The 14,035-nt window shown below is 63.5% G+C and overlaps 2 protein-coding genes across 2 annotated transcripts; both read right to left on the minus strand.

The window, feature by feature from the left end:
• Window positions 1–1,571: 1,571 nt before the first annotated feature.
• WDR97 (WD repeat domain 97) lies at window positions 1,572–10,877 on the minus strand. Its single transcript, XM_043879809.1, is given in 22 exon segments — window positions 1,572–2,144; window positions 2,244–2,305; window positions 2,402–2,979; window positions 3,263–3,425; window positions 3,495–3,616; window positions 3,706–3,903; window positions 3,994–4,188; window positions 4,274–4,483; window positions 4,575–4,694; window positions 5,549–5,632; window positions 5,712–5,837; window positions 5,919–6,149; window positions 6,221–6,578; window positions 6,836–6,957; window positions 7,047–7,444; window positions 7,520–7,756; window positions 7,841–7,983; window positions 8,055–8,760; window positions 8,955–9,076; window positions 9,635–10,263; window positions 10,442–10,572; window positions 10,741–10,877. Coding segments are annotated over 22 exon segments (5,268 nt in total). The 5' UTR covers window positions 10,871–10,877; the 3' UTR covers window positions 1,572–1,941.
• Window positions 10,878–10,988: 111 nt separating this feature from the next.
• MAF1 (MAF1 homolog, negative regulator of RNA polymerase III) lies at window positions 10,989–13,824 on the minus strand. Its single transcript, XM_043879785.1, has 8 exons — window positions 13,669–13,824; window positions 12,825–12,947; window positions 12,593–12,721; window positions 12,352–12,517; window positions 12,100–12,221; window positions 11,894–12,013; window positions 11,596–11,733; window positions 10,989–11,468 (listed from the first exon to the last, which is right to left on the minus strand). Exons 2-8 carry the CDS (start codon window positions 12,905–12,907, stop codon window positions 11,447–11,449), a joined length of 780 nt encoding a protein of 259 aa, XP_043735720.1. The 5' UTR covers window positions 12,908–12,947; window positions 13,669–13,824; the 3' UTR covers window positions 10,989–11,446.
• Window positions 13,825–14,035: the final 211 nt, after the last annotated feature.

Consider the following 14,035-nt stretch of genomic DNA (forward strand, 5'->3'; position numbering starts at 1 on the left):
ACAACCCAGTGTTCGCAGGTGGGCTTCCTGTGCATCAGGGGCAGGCCTAGTTCCATCTGGTTATGTGTTGAGAGAGAATTCAACATGGAGTTCCATGGACAGAGGAGCCTAGTGAGCTATGGTCCATGGAGTGGCAGAGTCAGGTAAGACTGAGTGTCCTACCGAGTGACTAGCACACATGAGAGAAAATCAACATACCCTAACAGATCATCCATCTAAAGTCCATGGTTTGTGGTGTATTAACTTTTGTAAATAGTTGTAATATACATATCACAAAATTGACATTTAACTGTTTAATTTTGGGCCGTACTGCACGGCTTGTGTGATCTTAGTTCCTTTACCAGGGATTGAACCCTTACCCTTGGCAGTGAGAGAGCAGAGTCCTAGCCAGTGGACCATCAGAATTCCCATGTTTGTATTTTTTAAAGCATTTATTGCTTCTATAATTTGAACCATAATTTGAACCAGTAGAAGCAGGCTACCACGGGCCTCCCAATCCTTGTTTTAGGGGGCGCAGTTCCGCTTTATAAAAACATCGTGTGTGCTGTGTGTTAGTCTTTCAGTTGTGTATGACTCTTTGTAACCCAATGGACTGTAGCCTGCCAGGCTCTTCTGCCTATGGAATTCTCCAGGCAAGAATACTGGAGTGAGTTGCCACTCCCTTCTTCAGGGGATCTTCCCAACCCAGGGATCAAACCCAGGTCTCCCACATTGTGGGCAGATTCTTTCCCATCTGAGCCACTAGGGAAGCCCAAAAGTGAAAGTGTTAGTCACTCAGTTGTGTCCGACTCTTTTCGATCCTATGGATTGTGGCCTGCTAGGCTCCCCTGTCCATGGAATTCTCCAGGCAAGTGTACTAGAGTGGATAGCCATTCCCTTCTCCAGGGGATCATCCCAACCCAGGGACTGAACCGGGGTCTCCTGCATTGCAGGCAGATTCTTTGCTGTCTGAGCCCCCAAGGAACATCATGTACTGAAAAACATCCAAGTGCTGGCCAGCAGAAGCCCCATAACAAGACCCCATACAGGTAGGGGTTTGGGGGGAAGGTGTGAGCAGCCAATTTTAACCACACAACCATTGAGAAGGAACGTCAAAAGTCAGAGGCTGACAGTGCAGGAAAGAAGTCGTTGCTCAGGCCTCCCAGCAGCAGGACGTGAAGAGCTAGCACTGGCCCTTCACACACGCGTCCTGACAGCCAGTGCACACGTGGGCCCGGTGGGGGCTGGGGCAGGGCCCTGTGAGGTCATGGCAGTGCAGAAGAAGGCTGAGGCCCTCTGAGACCCTGCACTTCCCAGACAAGGTCCGTCCCCTGGTGACTGAGGGGAAAGATCCAGAGGACACACTACCCCTTTACTGCTTTGTGGGTAAAACATGCAGGGCCCCTTCCTCAGTCTTCTCCTTTCCAGCCTAGAGGTAGCAAAGCTCCGACCATTCCTGGTTTCATCTGCATCGAACGACTACAGGTTCTCCCACACATACCTGCCACCACCCAGACCTTCCCCTCTCCCTGGCCCACCTGTTGGTATCTCCTGCCCATCCTGACCCCAGTAACTAACAAGGAAAGGTTGGCTAAGTGCCTGAGCAGGGACATGCCTGTGCTGTGGGTTCCTTCTCTGGGCAGACAAACGCACCCCCACCAGGAACACTGCTCAACATGTGCTGACCCCAGCCCAGATCCTGTCCCACCCCAGACCCCACCAGGCCCCTACACATGCCTCACACGGGCAACTGGCCACCAGCAGGTTCACCACACACCAGACCCCCTACCCACCTCAGTGGCCCCCAAAGGTGAAGGTGGCATCCAGTGTGTGGGTTATGGCCTCTGGACTTTATTCCAGCCCTGAGCCTTAGCTGGGGCAAACAGCTGGCTGGAGAGCCATGTCTTGACTCCATGTTGGAGAGAAGGGGGAGTCAGGGCCGGGCCAGGGCCACTCGCTGGGTTAGCGGTAGCTGTCAGGGTTGGTGTCATCTGGCAGAAAGTAGCGCTGCAGAGCAGGCTGCAGGAGCCGTGGGGGCAGCGGACGGGTGGACCTGGGCCAGTCTGGGGGGAAAGGCTGCAGTTCCACCCGAGGCAGTGGCAGCTTCAGTATGCGGATGGTTCGGTCCAGGGAGTGGTTTGCCGAGAGCTGGGACAACATTCGGCCTGGGGGGCCGGCAGGATGGTGAGACCGTGGTGTGGGGCGGATGCTCGGCGGGAACTGGGCTGGGCCGGGGTCCGATTTCCATCCCTGACCCCACTCACCCCTCAGTCTCATGGGAGGCCTCTGGACCCTAGCCTCCTGAAGCCGGAGGATGCGGTCGTGCCTGTCGGGTGGGGAGGTGGGCTTGGCTGAGCTAGCGCCTCAGCCACGCCAAACAGGCTCTGCCCCAGCCTCACCCCGGAGCCCGTGGCCTACTCACTGGGGATCTGGGGACCGTGGCAGCACTATGCCATGAACCTGCGGGGGTGGGGGAGAGCCTGGGGGCGGGCTGTAGGGCTCCTCGGGCAGGGGCCCCTGCTGCCGAATGCGCTGCTGCTCGCAAAAGAAGTTGAGTGCATCAATGGGCCCCAGGTCCAGCATTTTGGACTGTGACCAGACCATCTGCGCCAGAGGCAGCATCTCACAGGGCGGCATCTCACGAGGCAGCATCTCATGCGGCAGTATGGCGGGTGCGGAGGACCGCAAGAAGACCTCAGGCTGGAGGCAGAAGCACGTCAGGGTCTCTGACAGCGCACGACAGGTCCTCGAAAAATGCGGCTGTGCCAGCATCTGCTGGGCCTGGGGCTCCAGGGCGGTCAAGTCTGACACCCCTGGTGAGACCACCAGAGAGGGTGTCTGGGAGACGTTGGAGGATGTCACAGACACGTGACCTGCTGCCCCAGAGAGCATCGAGATCTGCGACAGGGCCTTCTTAGAAGGGGGGTGAAGTCCTGAGGTCTCTGAGACCTTGGGCAGCACCTCTGACAACTTGCCTACAGACAGCTGCATGGTCTCCACCTGCAGGAGAGGCGGTCAGGGGAGGGTGCACCAGGGTCCAAGGCAGAGACCCCACTGTCCCCTCCTCCTGGGCAGGTAGGAAGATCTGGGAGATGGGGACAGGGTAGGGGAGGACAGAGGAGGCACAGAGTGGGAGTAGGGAGAGGAGCCTGCTGACCTCGCCTGGCTCCCTCCCCCCATTCCTCACCACCCTCCACCCCCGGACTTGGGGAAAGCCTGGGGAGAAGACAAGAGGCTCCATGGGCTGGCCACCTGGCCCTGCCCCCACCCTGCCTGCCTAGACCTGCAGCTGCTGGATCATCTCCTCCAGCTTCTGGCAGCAGCGCCTGCGCAGTGTGGCCTTGGACTCAGGGTCTGGGCCCTGGACCCAGGTCATCATCTCCTTGAACAGGAAGCCCTGCGGGTCCTGAAGGCCGAGTCCGTCCAGCAGCTTCCTGAGCTCTGGCCTGGGGCAGGTGCGGGAGGTTTGTGGGTGGCCTCCCACAGTGGGGAGGGCCAGCTGGAGCAGGACTCACCAGCAGGGGGCTGGTGAGTAGAGGAAGTAGGACATCAGCTCCAGCACCACCTCGCGGGACTCCAGAGAGCATGCCAGGAGCAGCTGCAGCGCCAGCATCACAAACTGCTTCTGGACCCGGTCCTGAGCACAGGTGGAGAGAGATCGGTGCCCCACGCCTGGGGCGGGGCGGGGCGGGGCGGGGCCGGGCTGGTCCGGGGCAAGGCGCTCACCTGCAGGCTGGGGGGCTGCTCCAGGTTGAGCAAGCGCAGGAGGGTGCCCTGCAGCCGGCTACAAAACTCTCTGCTGAGGTCCGGTAGCAGCCGCAGCAGCGCGCGCAGCACGTGCACACGGTCAGCCCAGGAGGCCTCCTCCAGTAGGTCCATGAACGCGGAGGCCAGGCCCTCCACCGTGCCCATCTCGGGGTAGGCCTGCCGAGCCCCGCCCCCTGTTGTCATCCCTGGTGCTCCAGCCTCCCTGCTCCCACCCCCCGAGTCCGCGCTTCCGAGACTCCCCCGAACCTGAAGGGTGAAGATGGGGAAGAGCTTTTTGAACCAGTTCTGCTCAACGAAGAACTGCAGAAACTTCGGCAGACGCCCGTAGTGCTGCTCCCAGAGCAACTGTGCATAGTGGAACTGGGGGCGGTGAACGTAGGTCTCGGTCCCGGCGGTGTCCTCATGGGCGCCCTTGAGGCTCAGGATAGGGTCCTTGGCGCTCTAGGGGCAGCAGCGGCAGCGGCTGCAGACCCTGCCTCCCTAGGCCACCCCTGCGCCGCCGCCCAGCCCAGCCTCTGACGCCTACCAGCGCCTGCGGCCTCATGGGCACCAGCAGCGGGTCAGAGGGCAGCCTATGCGGGGGACTTGGGGGCTCCAAGGCCCAGTCCAGGTCCGGCTCCTCCTCGTCCTCGTCCTCCTCGTCCCTCAGCCACTGGATCAACTTCTGCTGCTGCTTCTTGGTGCGGCGCCGCCTGATGCCCCGCGCCAGCCACAGGTCATCGTGGCCCCTGCGCTGCTGCAGAGGTGAGAGTCAGGCCCCGGCCGCGGGCCGGCGAAGGGGGAGGGGGCCCGCCCTCCCGCAGACCCCGCCCCGCCGCTTGCCTCACCTTGCTCTCGCGGCTGCCCCAGAGGGCTCCAAGGCCGCTGACCTCCTCGGGCGACCACATCTGCTGCAGCACCACCGAATTGGGCACGAAGCCCGGGAAGCGGATGGGCCACCGCCAGTACTGAGGGCAGGGCACAGCGGGCCGGGCTGACAGCCTGAACTCCACCTACCCCAGAGACCACCCTAGCCGGCACCAGCTCCATGTCCGGGAGCTGAGCCAGGCTCACAGCCCTGTTCACGACCCCAGTCAGGAAGATAGAACCTCCCAGAGTCAGGCAGAAGGGCAGGCAGAGTACTGTCCGCTGTGGTGGCCGAGACGGGAAGTCCGGGTGAAGCTAGTCTTTGGGAGCCCTGACACCCACAAGTTCTGCACCGGATCAGCCCAGGGCGATAGGAGGGACTTCCCTCTCACTGCCCGGGGCCAGGGTTCAATCCCTGGCCAGGGAACTAAGATTCTACAAGCCACGCACAGCAGCCAAGAAGAAAATAAGGGAGGGGGGCAGTAGGAGCCCCCGGGGGCATACTGGAGGCTTGGGTAGATGGAGTAGCAGCTAGAAGGTTCAGTGGGGAATGCCAGACGCGAGTGTCGGAGAGCAGCTGGGTCTGTCTGGGCATGGGGGGAGGGGCAGAGTGGGGAGGCGGCTCCCGGTGACTCTGCTCCCCTGGGGGCAGGACGACGGTCTCCCACGCTCAGTCCAGAGGCCCTGCCCCCAACACTCGCTGGGAGCGGCTGCAGGCAGGGCAGGCGGCAGAGACTCTGGCCTCCCTAGAGCCTGGTCCAGCGTCCTGACCCTCTGGCAGCTGGTTCCCAGAGTGCGAGCAGCAGCTGTGAAACTGGGCTGGGGGTGGGGGGTGCGGGTGGGCCTGGCTCTCAAGGCAGAGTTGGCACAAAGGTGCGCAGCCAGGGGAAGATGGGGTCCCCAAGAAGGGCGCCCTGCGGAGGAAGGCGCCCCTAGCGCAGTCTGGGGCTCTCACCTTGTAAGGATGGATGGTGGCAGGGAAGAAGCCCCTGCAGTTGGAGAGCAGCTCCTGGGGCCGCCTCTGCAGCAGCAGGGAGGTCTGCGTGGGGGACAGAGGCCTGGGCTCCAGTGTCCCTGCAGCTCCGCCCCCGGGGCAGCCTCTCCCACCAGGTCCTCACCCTGCTCTGCCCCAGGTCGGGGGGCAGAGGATCCCAGACCAGAGGCTTCTCGCTGAGCCTGTCCCGCTGCAGCTGCAGGTCCAGACCGAGGCCCAGCTCGCAGCTCAGGGAGGACAGGGCCAGTAGCTGGGTCAGAAGGAGGAGTCAGAGGGTGGGGGGCAGGAATCATGAGGTGAAGGCAGGGGTGGGAGGAGTGGGAGGCCTCACCTGGGATGCTCTGCTGTGCACCCTCCGGTAGGTGGGTGGGAGAGGCAAGGGGACTCGGGGAGGGCGGGCAAAGCGCCTGCCCAGGGTCCCTACGTCCTGCAGTGGTGGGGCTTCAGTGCCCCCGAGAGCAGGGCCATCTCTGGGCTGGGCACTCGGGTCCCAGGTCTCTCTCTCCACTGCAAGGGCCACCGTGCCCCACTGCTGCTGGGGCTGTGCTTCAGAATCCAGACCCTGGGGGGCAGGGCACACGGGCAGGTCAGAGGCCCAGGGCACAAGGAGGTCCGGGGAGGCCCCACGCTCACCAGCATGCCCGGGCCGTAGATCAGATGTAGGTAGTTATCAAAGGCCTGCTGGCGCTGCTGCCAAGTCAGCTGGGGCCGGGCTGCCGGGCTCTCCAGCCCCAGTCTCAATTGCTGAAGGTCTTGGTCCCGGGCAACCAGGGCTTCCAAGTCCTGGGGTGGGGGTCAGGGGTCAGCTCACTCTTCCTTGAGGCTTGTCATGTGCCACCCAGATAGGTGCAGGGACCCCAGGCCTGCCCCAGGGACCGAACGGGAGGGTCCTGAGCTTGGGGGCTGGGGGGGCACCGGGAGCCACCCCACCTCCTCCGACACTGGCTGCTGAGGAGCTGTTGTCTGGCGATGGATGAAACATAAGGCTGTGCTGCAGACAGAGAGGGGCACAGGTGGGACACAGACGGCACTGCCAGCAGGGTAGGGCAGAGGCTGGGCCGGGCCCCGAGCTGGGCGGCTAGGCCCCTGGTGGGCAACCACGAACAGTCAGGGCTGGGATGGGCTTGCGGTGATTGGCCGAGGGGCCTGGGAGCTCTGGGGTCTCCTGTGGGGGCATATGGCCAGGCCCTGACCCAGGGGAGCCGGGTGGGGGCCTCTGGGACAGTTCAGCCAGGCCTCTCAGCAGACCTGAGGCTGGCCGCCCCACGCAGGTTGGCGAGCCTCTGTAGCTGGGCTGAGGTCAGTGACTCCTGGCTGGCCAGCGGCAGTGGAGGGTCATCCACCCCATCAGGGACCTCTTGGCACAGCTTCTGAACAGGGAAAGGAGCCTGGAGCCCTGGCCTTGGCAGCTCATCTGCCCACAGCAGCCCTGCCCCGCCCACCTGTGTTCACTGCACACCTTAAGCAGGTAAGATGTGGGCAGGTAGAGTCTGTGGTCCAGCAGGCAGAGGCGGGAGCCCAGCGCCAGGACCAGGTCCCCATTGTTGCTGCAGAAGGTCAGGGCCTGAGGGGCACCGTTCAGATGTAGGAGCCTGGAGGGGGGTTCAGAGTGGGAGTCCAGCCCTGCTTCTCTGAGTAGAACACCAAGGCAGGAGCAGAGGCAAGTCCCCGGCCATCCCTGCACCCCCTCCAGCTGCCCAGCTCTGGTAGGGCAGAGGTGGGAAACCCAGGCAGCTGCTCCCCGCCCCCACCCCTCCCCAGCCCACCGCAGCAGCTTGTTCTCCGCTGTCCAGATGCGGATGGTGTGGTCCAGGCTGGAACAGGCATACAGCTTGAGCGTGGGACAGCAGCACAGGCCTGGGGGCCGGAGCTCAGCTTTAAGGCCCAGAGCCATCTGGAGGCCTGGGCTTCCCCTCGGCCCTGCCCCCTCACCAGTGATGTGGTCCGTAGGGTCGTCCTGGGGCCGGTGATCATAGCGAGGGCTGCTGCCCAGGCCAAACTGCACCAGGCCGTAGGTGGCGCTGTTCGGGTCCTCGAAGCCCACGGTGACGCGGTTGCCGAGGGCGCAGAGCACCACTGCTGGGTGGCAGCAGCAGAAGGTGCGCAAGGGGCTCAGGCTCTCCTCGGCGTAGGGGAAGACGCGCCACATCTTCACAGTCAGGTCTCCCCCTGTGCGGGCAGGAGCCACGGTGGCGCCTCTGGGGAGGGAAGGAGTCCCCGGCGGTGTGGCGGGGGAGGGGGAGAGGTACCGACCAGAGGACACGATGCTGTTCCAGGTGGATGCGATGGCAGTGACGGGCCCTGGGCTGTGTGCTTCCGTCCGGAAGACTGTCTTCGAGGAGCGCAACTCGAGTACGGACAGGGTGCCATCGGTGTGCCCCACCACGGGCAGGTACCTATTGGCGACCACAGCCCGTTGGCACGGGTCCGGTTGCCTTGCCCAGCCCCGGCTGGCTGCGGCACCCACCGGTTCTTGTCCTTCCAGGCCCAGGCCACGTCGCTGCGGCATAGCTCGCCCTTGTACTGGCACACTATCTCCCAGTTGGTGAACGCGCTGGCGGGGTCTGTGAGGTGGCTGTAGAGGTGCAGGCAGCAGGGCTGGGGCTCAGGTGGCGGCGGCGGGCACAGGCGGTGCAGCACCCGCATTGGGGAGCGTGCTGCGTTGGCACACAGCAGGTGTCCGGTGCGCGTCAGCACCCACAGCGCCTCGCGAGGCAGGCAGTAGGCCACGGCGGCCGCGCAGTCCTCGGGCTCCAGCAGAAGCGCACTCACGGTGCGTCCGCCAGAGACCGACACCAGGTAGACCGAGCCGTCGGTGCAGGCGCACACCAGGCGCGCGGGCAGCGCCGCGTGCGGGGCGGTGGGCTTGGGCAGCGCCGGCGCCAACTGCAGGTGGAGCACCGGCGCAGACAGCTGCGCCAATGGCGAGTAGAGCTCCCTCGCACGCCATAGCCCCACGCTGCGGGCCCCCAAGGAGAGCAAGGGCCAGCCCAGGCCGGCGGGGGCCAGCAGACGGCTCACACTCTCCGTCGGCACGCCGCGGCCCCAGCAGGTGAGCGCCACCTCACCCACCTGCGCCGCTGCCTGCAGGTCCCATGTGCGCAGCGTCCCGTCCTGTGAAGCCGACACCACCAGGGCCGTGTTCGGGAGCACGGCCACCGCGGTCACTGGGCCTGCGGGAGGGGCGCGTGTCACTCCTGCGTCCCAGGGACCGAGGAAAGGGGAGCCTTGGGTCAGGGTCGCGGCCAGGGTGGAGAAGCTTGGCAAGGAAGCAGCAGACATTCTGTGCCAGGGGCTCTTGAGGGCAGAGGGCCATCCCCAGGGTGGAGGGAGACCAAGCTTCAGGAGCCACCGTGGCCCAGCGTACCTCTGTGTCCCACGAACACCATCCGGATCTGCCAGTCAGCCTCCCACACTTTCACCGTGCTGTCCTGGGAAGCTGTCACCATGGCCTCTACCTCTCTACAGTACGCCAGGTCAAAGATAGTGCTGAGGAGTGAGAGGTAGGCCGGGTGGACTCAGAACTGCCGTGTGTGTGTGTGTGTGTGTGTGTGTGTGTCCGGGTGGACTCAGAACTGCCGTGTGTGTGTGTGTCCGGGTGGACTCAGAACTGCCGTGTGTGTGTGTGTGTGTGTGTGTGTGTGGCTGGGTGGACTCAGAACTGCAGTGTGTGTGTGTGTGTGTGTGTGTGTGTGTGTGTCCGGGTGGACTCAGAACTGCAGTGTGTGTGTGTGTGTGTGTCCGGGTGGACTCAGAACTGCAGTGTGTGTGTGTGTGTGTGTGTGTCCGGGTGGACTCAGAACTGCAGTGTGTGTGTGTGTGTGTGGCCGGGTGGACTCAGAACTGCAGTGTGTGTGTGTGTGTGTGTGGCCGGGTGGACTCAGAACTGCAGTGTGTGTGTGTGTGTGTGTGTGTGTGTGTGTGTGTGTGTGGACTGCCGTGTGTATGCACGCGCATTTGCCCACCTGCCATCTCTGCACTGGATTTCCGTCTCAGCCTCGCCTCATGATTTCCGCCCTCCCTCACCCGTCCCTGGGCCCCCCTCACGTTTTGTGCAGATTCCGATGCACATCTGTGAGAGCCCAGGTTTGCAGATCAAAGGTGAGCACAGCTGAGCCATAGGCTGCGAAGCAGCATGGGTCGTGATGGGGAGGCCGAGGCCCCAGAGCCAGACGCGCAAGTGCACCCGAGATGCTTGGTGGTAGCTGCAGAGGTGACCCGTGGGGAACCAGGCAGCGGCCCCCTGAACGGAACTTCCAGAGCACCAGGCTTCTGCCTGCCTCCGCCACCAGCAGCAGTCCGGGATCTGGCACCGGCAGGCAGCAGATGGGCTCACGGCCCGGCACCCTGTGCTCCCCTGGCTTACTCAGCCACAGTAGGCTAAGGTCGGACCTTAGTATGGCCAGCCCCACTGGGCCCCAGCCCACAAAGCGGCCCACAGTACCCAGCGGGCCCAGCACCGCCACTAGCCCTGTAAGTGCAACTGGAGCCAGCAGCTTCTCTTGTGCCCAGCCATCCTCTCTGTGCAGGTGCAGGCAGCCTGCACCATCCAGCACCACGAAGCGTCTGCCCACGGGGTCCTGTGCCACCGAACACAGCCCAGCTGCCACCTCCAGGCGCCGCAAGGGTTCCAGCCCGTGCGTCAAGCGCGCCACGTGCAGCTCAGCTCTCTTTTCCTATGGGCCAGGATCAACAAGACTGCAGTGAACTTGGTGGGGGCCAGGGGTTGGGGGTAGGCAGGGCACCTGTCTAGGGGTGCCAAGAGGTCCCCGGCTGGGATCCTACTGGGGACCCCTAGGGGAAGAGCCAGGTCAGCAAAGAGGCCTTGACACAGATGCCAAGGCCGAGCCGCACCTTTTCCACAACGGTCTGCAGGCCTGTGCGCAGGAGCAGCCACAGCTGGCGGGCACGGGCACTCAGAGCGATGTTCTGCCACCGCGAGTTGTTGGTAAAAAGCTGTGGGGCCGGCTCCGAAAATGATGACCCTGCGAACCGGCAGTGGAAGCCGTCAGTGTGGTCTTGGGCCCCTAACTCTGGAGGTCCTGGGCAGCCAAGGGCCCTTCTAGGAGCCCTGCCCAGTTAGGAGACTGCCCAGGGAGCGCTGCATTCCCCAAGGACAGAACCTGGGCCTCAGTCAGCCCAGGCCACCTCACCCCTCTCTTCCTTGAGGAACCCCGGGTCCGGGACTTCGTAGATGTCGGCCTCATATGGGTCTTGGTCTAGAATCAGGTGGTCGCCTTCTACTGTAGAGGGGTTGCTTGCACCCAACACTTCCGACTCCATTTCAAAACCGGCGGGTCCAGGCGGCTCAACCGCCCATAAGACCGTTGCTAGGATACCAGCCGCAGCAGGCCCCGCCCTTGACGCAGGCCCCGCCCCACCTCGTGAGTCTAGGTCCACACTAAGTCACAGAAACTTTTATTGGAAACAAACCAGCTGCAGCAAAGTGACACTCAGTGCACGCTGCCCAATGGGCAAGGTGGGGGGTACAAGTGGGCAGATGACCCCTGGGACCACTTGCTGGGTCTCCGGCCCTTTAGGCTGGAGTGTGAAGACCCAGGCCTGACCCCACACAAAATACAAAAATAAACTCTGCGGTCCAGCTGCCCCTGCCTGTATCAGTTCGTGTGAGCAGGGCAGTGGCTCTTCCCACCAGGCCCTGTGCTGTCTAGTCCAGCCATAGTATGGGCAGTAGCAGCCTGTGGGGGTGAGTGGACAGCCACAGGCTAGAGCCAAGGGCTAGGCAGGCATGGCCTGGGGTGGGCTGGTGCTGTGGCAGCGCCGGGACCTGGGCCCTCAGGTGGGCAGGTCCAGGCACTGTTCGAAGCTGGGTGAAGCTAGGGCCTCTGTTTCTCCTCTTCACATACAGATCACCGGGACCCTGCACAAAGGGTGGTGAGCAGTGAGCTGAGGAGCCCACACCCAGGAGCCCAGGCAGAGGCGGCCCGGCCTCACCCCACCCCGCCCGCCCCAGGGCCATGGAGGGAGGCTGCTGGGCGGCCCCGCACCTGTCCTCCTCCACGGCGCCCGTCTCCTCGGGCCCACCCTCGCTGCCTCCACCTCCACTCTCTTCCTCCTCCTCTTCTTCCTCCCCGAGCTCCATGTCCAGCTCGTTGCCTGCCTCCGAGGGAGTGTAGGTGGATCCACTGAAGGGAGGGGAGACCAGTCTTAAAATCGCCTGCCCTCAGCCTACTGCTGACTCCAGGGAGGATGTCCAATAAGGAGAAAATTAGGAATGGGGTGGGGAAAAGGTGTGTGGGCCAAACGGGGAGGTAGGGGAGGGAGGGAGACAACCTGTCAGCCAACCTGATAGAGCGGCAGCTGAAGAAAACAATCCGTTTCAGCCGCTTGTTGTAGAAGAAGTAGTTGAAGGACCAGAGGCTGCCATCTTCCCCGAAAGGGTCCGAGTCCAAGTCTGGGTTGTAGCTGGGGAGTGGGGGATGAGATATGGTGTGAAGTCCCAGTGTCACGGAGACCCAGGACCCCTGCCCCGTGCAGGGACGTAGGCCTACCTGTAGATGTCACATTCAGCCAGGCAGATCTCCTCATCCACCGCGTTCCACAGTTGCGGCTTCAGGGCCTTGAAGTCCTCCCGAACGGCCGAGAACAGGCTGCAGTTGACTGCGTTCACCACCTAGGATGGTCACAGTCGGGGCTGACAAGGAGCCGGGAAACAGGAATGAACCGGGCTGAGCACGCTAAGTTAGGGAGGACACCTGGGATGGCTGTGGGCCTGCAGGTCCCTTCCCCGACCCCACCCTCACCCAGCTAAGGCTGGGCTCCCGGCTGAACTCATGGCTGCGGGCTGTGCTGAAGTCGTAGTCCGGCCGGAAGGACTCATTGAGTGTGGCAATCAGGTAGAAGAGGGTCTTGCGGCTGCACTTGTCGCTGAGGGGGCCCTCATCCTCGCCGCCTTGGCTCTTACTCAGTCTGCACAGAGATAAGTGTCAGCCCAGTGCTGGCCCACTCGCCAGTCCCCCGTAGGCAGGCCCTGCCCCTGCTCACCTGCTGGGGCTGAGGCCCGAGGTCTGGGGTGGGGACAGTGCCTCCAGCACATGTGGCTGGCCCTCCTGGCAGAACTGCTTGAACATGTGCTTGTCGTCACCTGCCATCTTACACGAGTAGCTCTCAATCCTAGAGACGCAGGCAGGACTGTGGAGCATGCCACCTCCCAAGCTCAACCAGAACCAGTGCAGAGTGGCCTCCAAGAGGCCAGCCCCCAGAGCCACAACCTCACCTGCCAATGATGTGTGCATCTCCTGTCTCCACGGTCAGCTGCGAGTTGATGGCCTCGAAGCTGGAGTTCTCCAGCAGCTTCATGTCCTCGGGGAGGGGTCTGTGCTCCAGAGGCTAGTGCTGCCTGAGGACCAAGATCAGTCCATGGGAATCTGGCCCGTGGGGTTCCACTTTCAGCCCTCCTCGCAGTAAGAGGCGCTGCTGTGAACAACTTGGGCCCCTCCTGAAACCTGCTTCCAGCCCTTCAGCACTGGCAGGTGAGACGGTAAGATCGGCAAGTCTAGGCCCAGCTCAGCTACACCTCCTGCACCTCACAGGAGTTCTTCGGCCAGGATGGGGGACCCACTGGGGATCCTGCTAACCCCGGGGATACTCGGTTAGTCTCTCCCTCAACACTCTCCATCCCACCGAGAAGGGCCCTGGGAGTCCGCGAAGGGGCGTGACTCCTGCAGTTCCCCTCCGGCCAGAGTGAAAACCCGCTCCCGGTAAGGAACCAGGACGTCTGGGGCTCGGCTCTGCCGTCACCTGGACGCGGCGCTTTTCCCTGTTCTACAGACGGCTTTTTAGTGAGGGAGACAGGAAACCCATGAGCTCCTCCGGTTTCCTTCAAAAGTATGAGAGAGGGCGGAGAGAGGCCCCGAGGCTCCCGGAGTGTCGGCCACACAGGCCGCTAGGGCGCTCCAGCGTCCGCCGGGTCCCGGGGAAAACCCCAACCGGGGCGCAGGAACTACGCGTCCCAGGCGGCCGTGCGCCCCGGAGTGCGCGCATGCGCGCCGGCGCGAAGCCCACTGGGCACTGTAGTCCGGACAGCCCGGGTCGCCGCCGGGCACAGGGCGTACACCTACCTGCTTGCGCCGCGCTCAATCGAGCCGGGCCAGACTCGGCAGGGTCAGGTCGATGGGCGTGGTGGGCGTGGATGGGCTGAGAAGGCGGGGTGGGCCTCGCGCGGCGCGGGCTCCTCAAGAACGGGCGGAGGCGCCGCGGCCTCCGCTCGGGCCGCACTGTATCCGGGGGAAGAAGCTCCGCGGCGACGTCCCGTTACTCCCGGCCCTGCCGGCCCCGGCGGGCTGCCACCGCGACATATCTTCGCCCCTGCACGGTGCCCTACTATCGCGACCGACCTGTCCGCCGACCGCCACAGAGGGCCCGAGCAAGCGAGCAAACGACCTCTGCCTCCCCGAGCCGGACAACAACAAGCGTCTGCCAGGCCCG

The sequence above is a fragment of the Cervus elaphus genome, chromosome 21 (assembly GCF_910594005.1).
Source record: "Cervus elaphus chromosome 21, mCerEla1.1, whole genome shotgun sequence".
In the NCBI taxonomy this organism is placed as follows: Eukaryota; Metazoa; Chordata; class Mammalia; order Artiodactyla; family Cervidae; genus Cervus; species Cervus elaphus.

Coding starts and splice junctions, on each gene's coding strand:
- MAF1 (XM_043879785.1), bottom strand. CDS start 12,907: ATGAAGCTGCTGGAGAACTCCAGCTTCGAGGCCATCAACTCGCAGCTG. Junction 12,722..12,824: donor GATGCACACATCATTGGCAG/GTGAGGTTGTGG, acceptor CTGCGTCTCTAG/GATTGAGAGCTACTCGTGTA. Junction 12,222..12,351: donor GGGAGCCCAGCCTTAGCTGG/GTGAGGGTGGGG, acceptor TGACCATCCTAG/GTGGTGAACGCAGTCAACTG.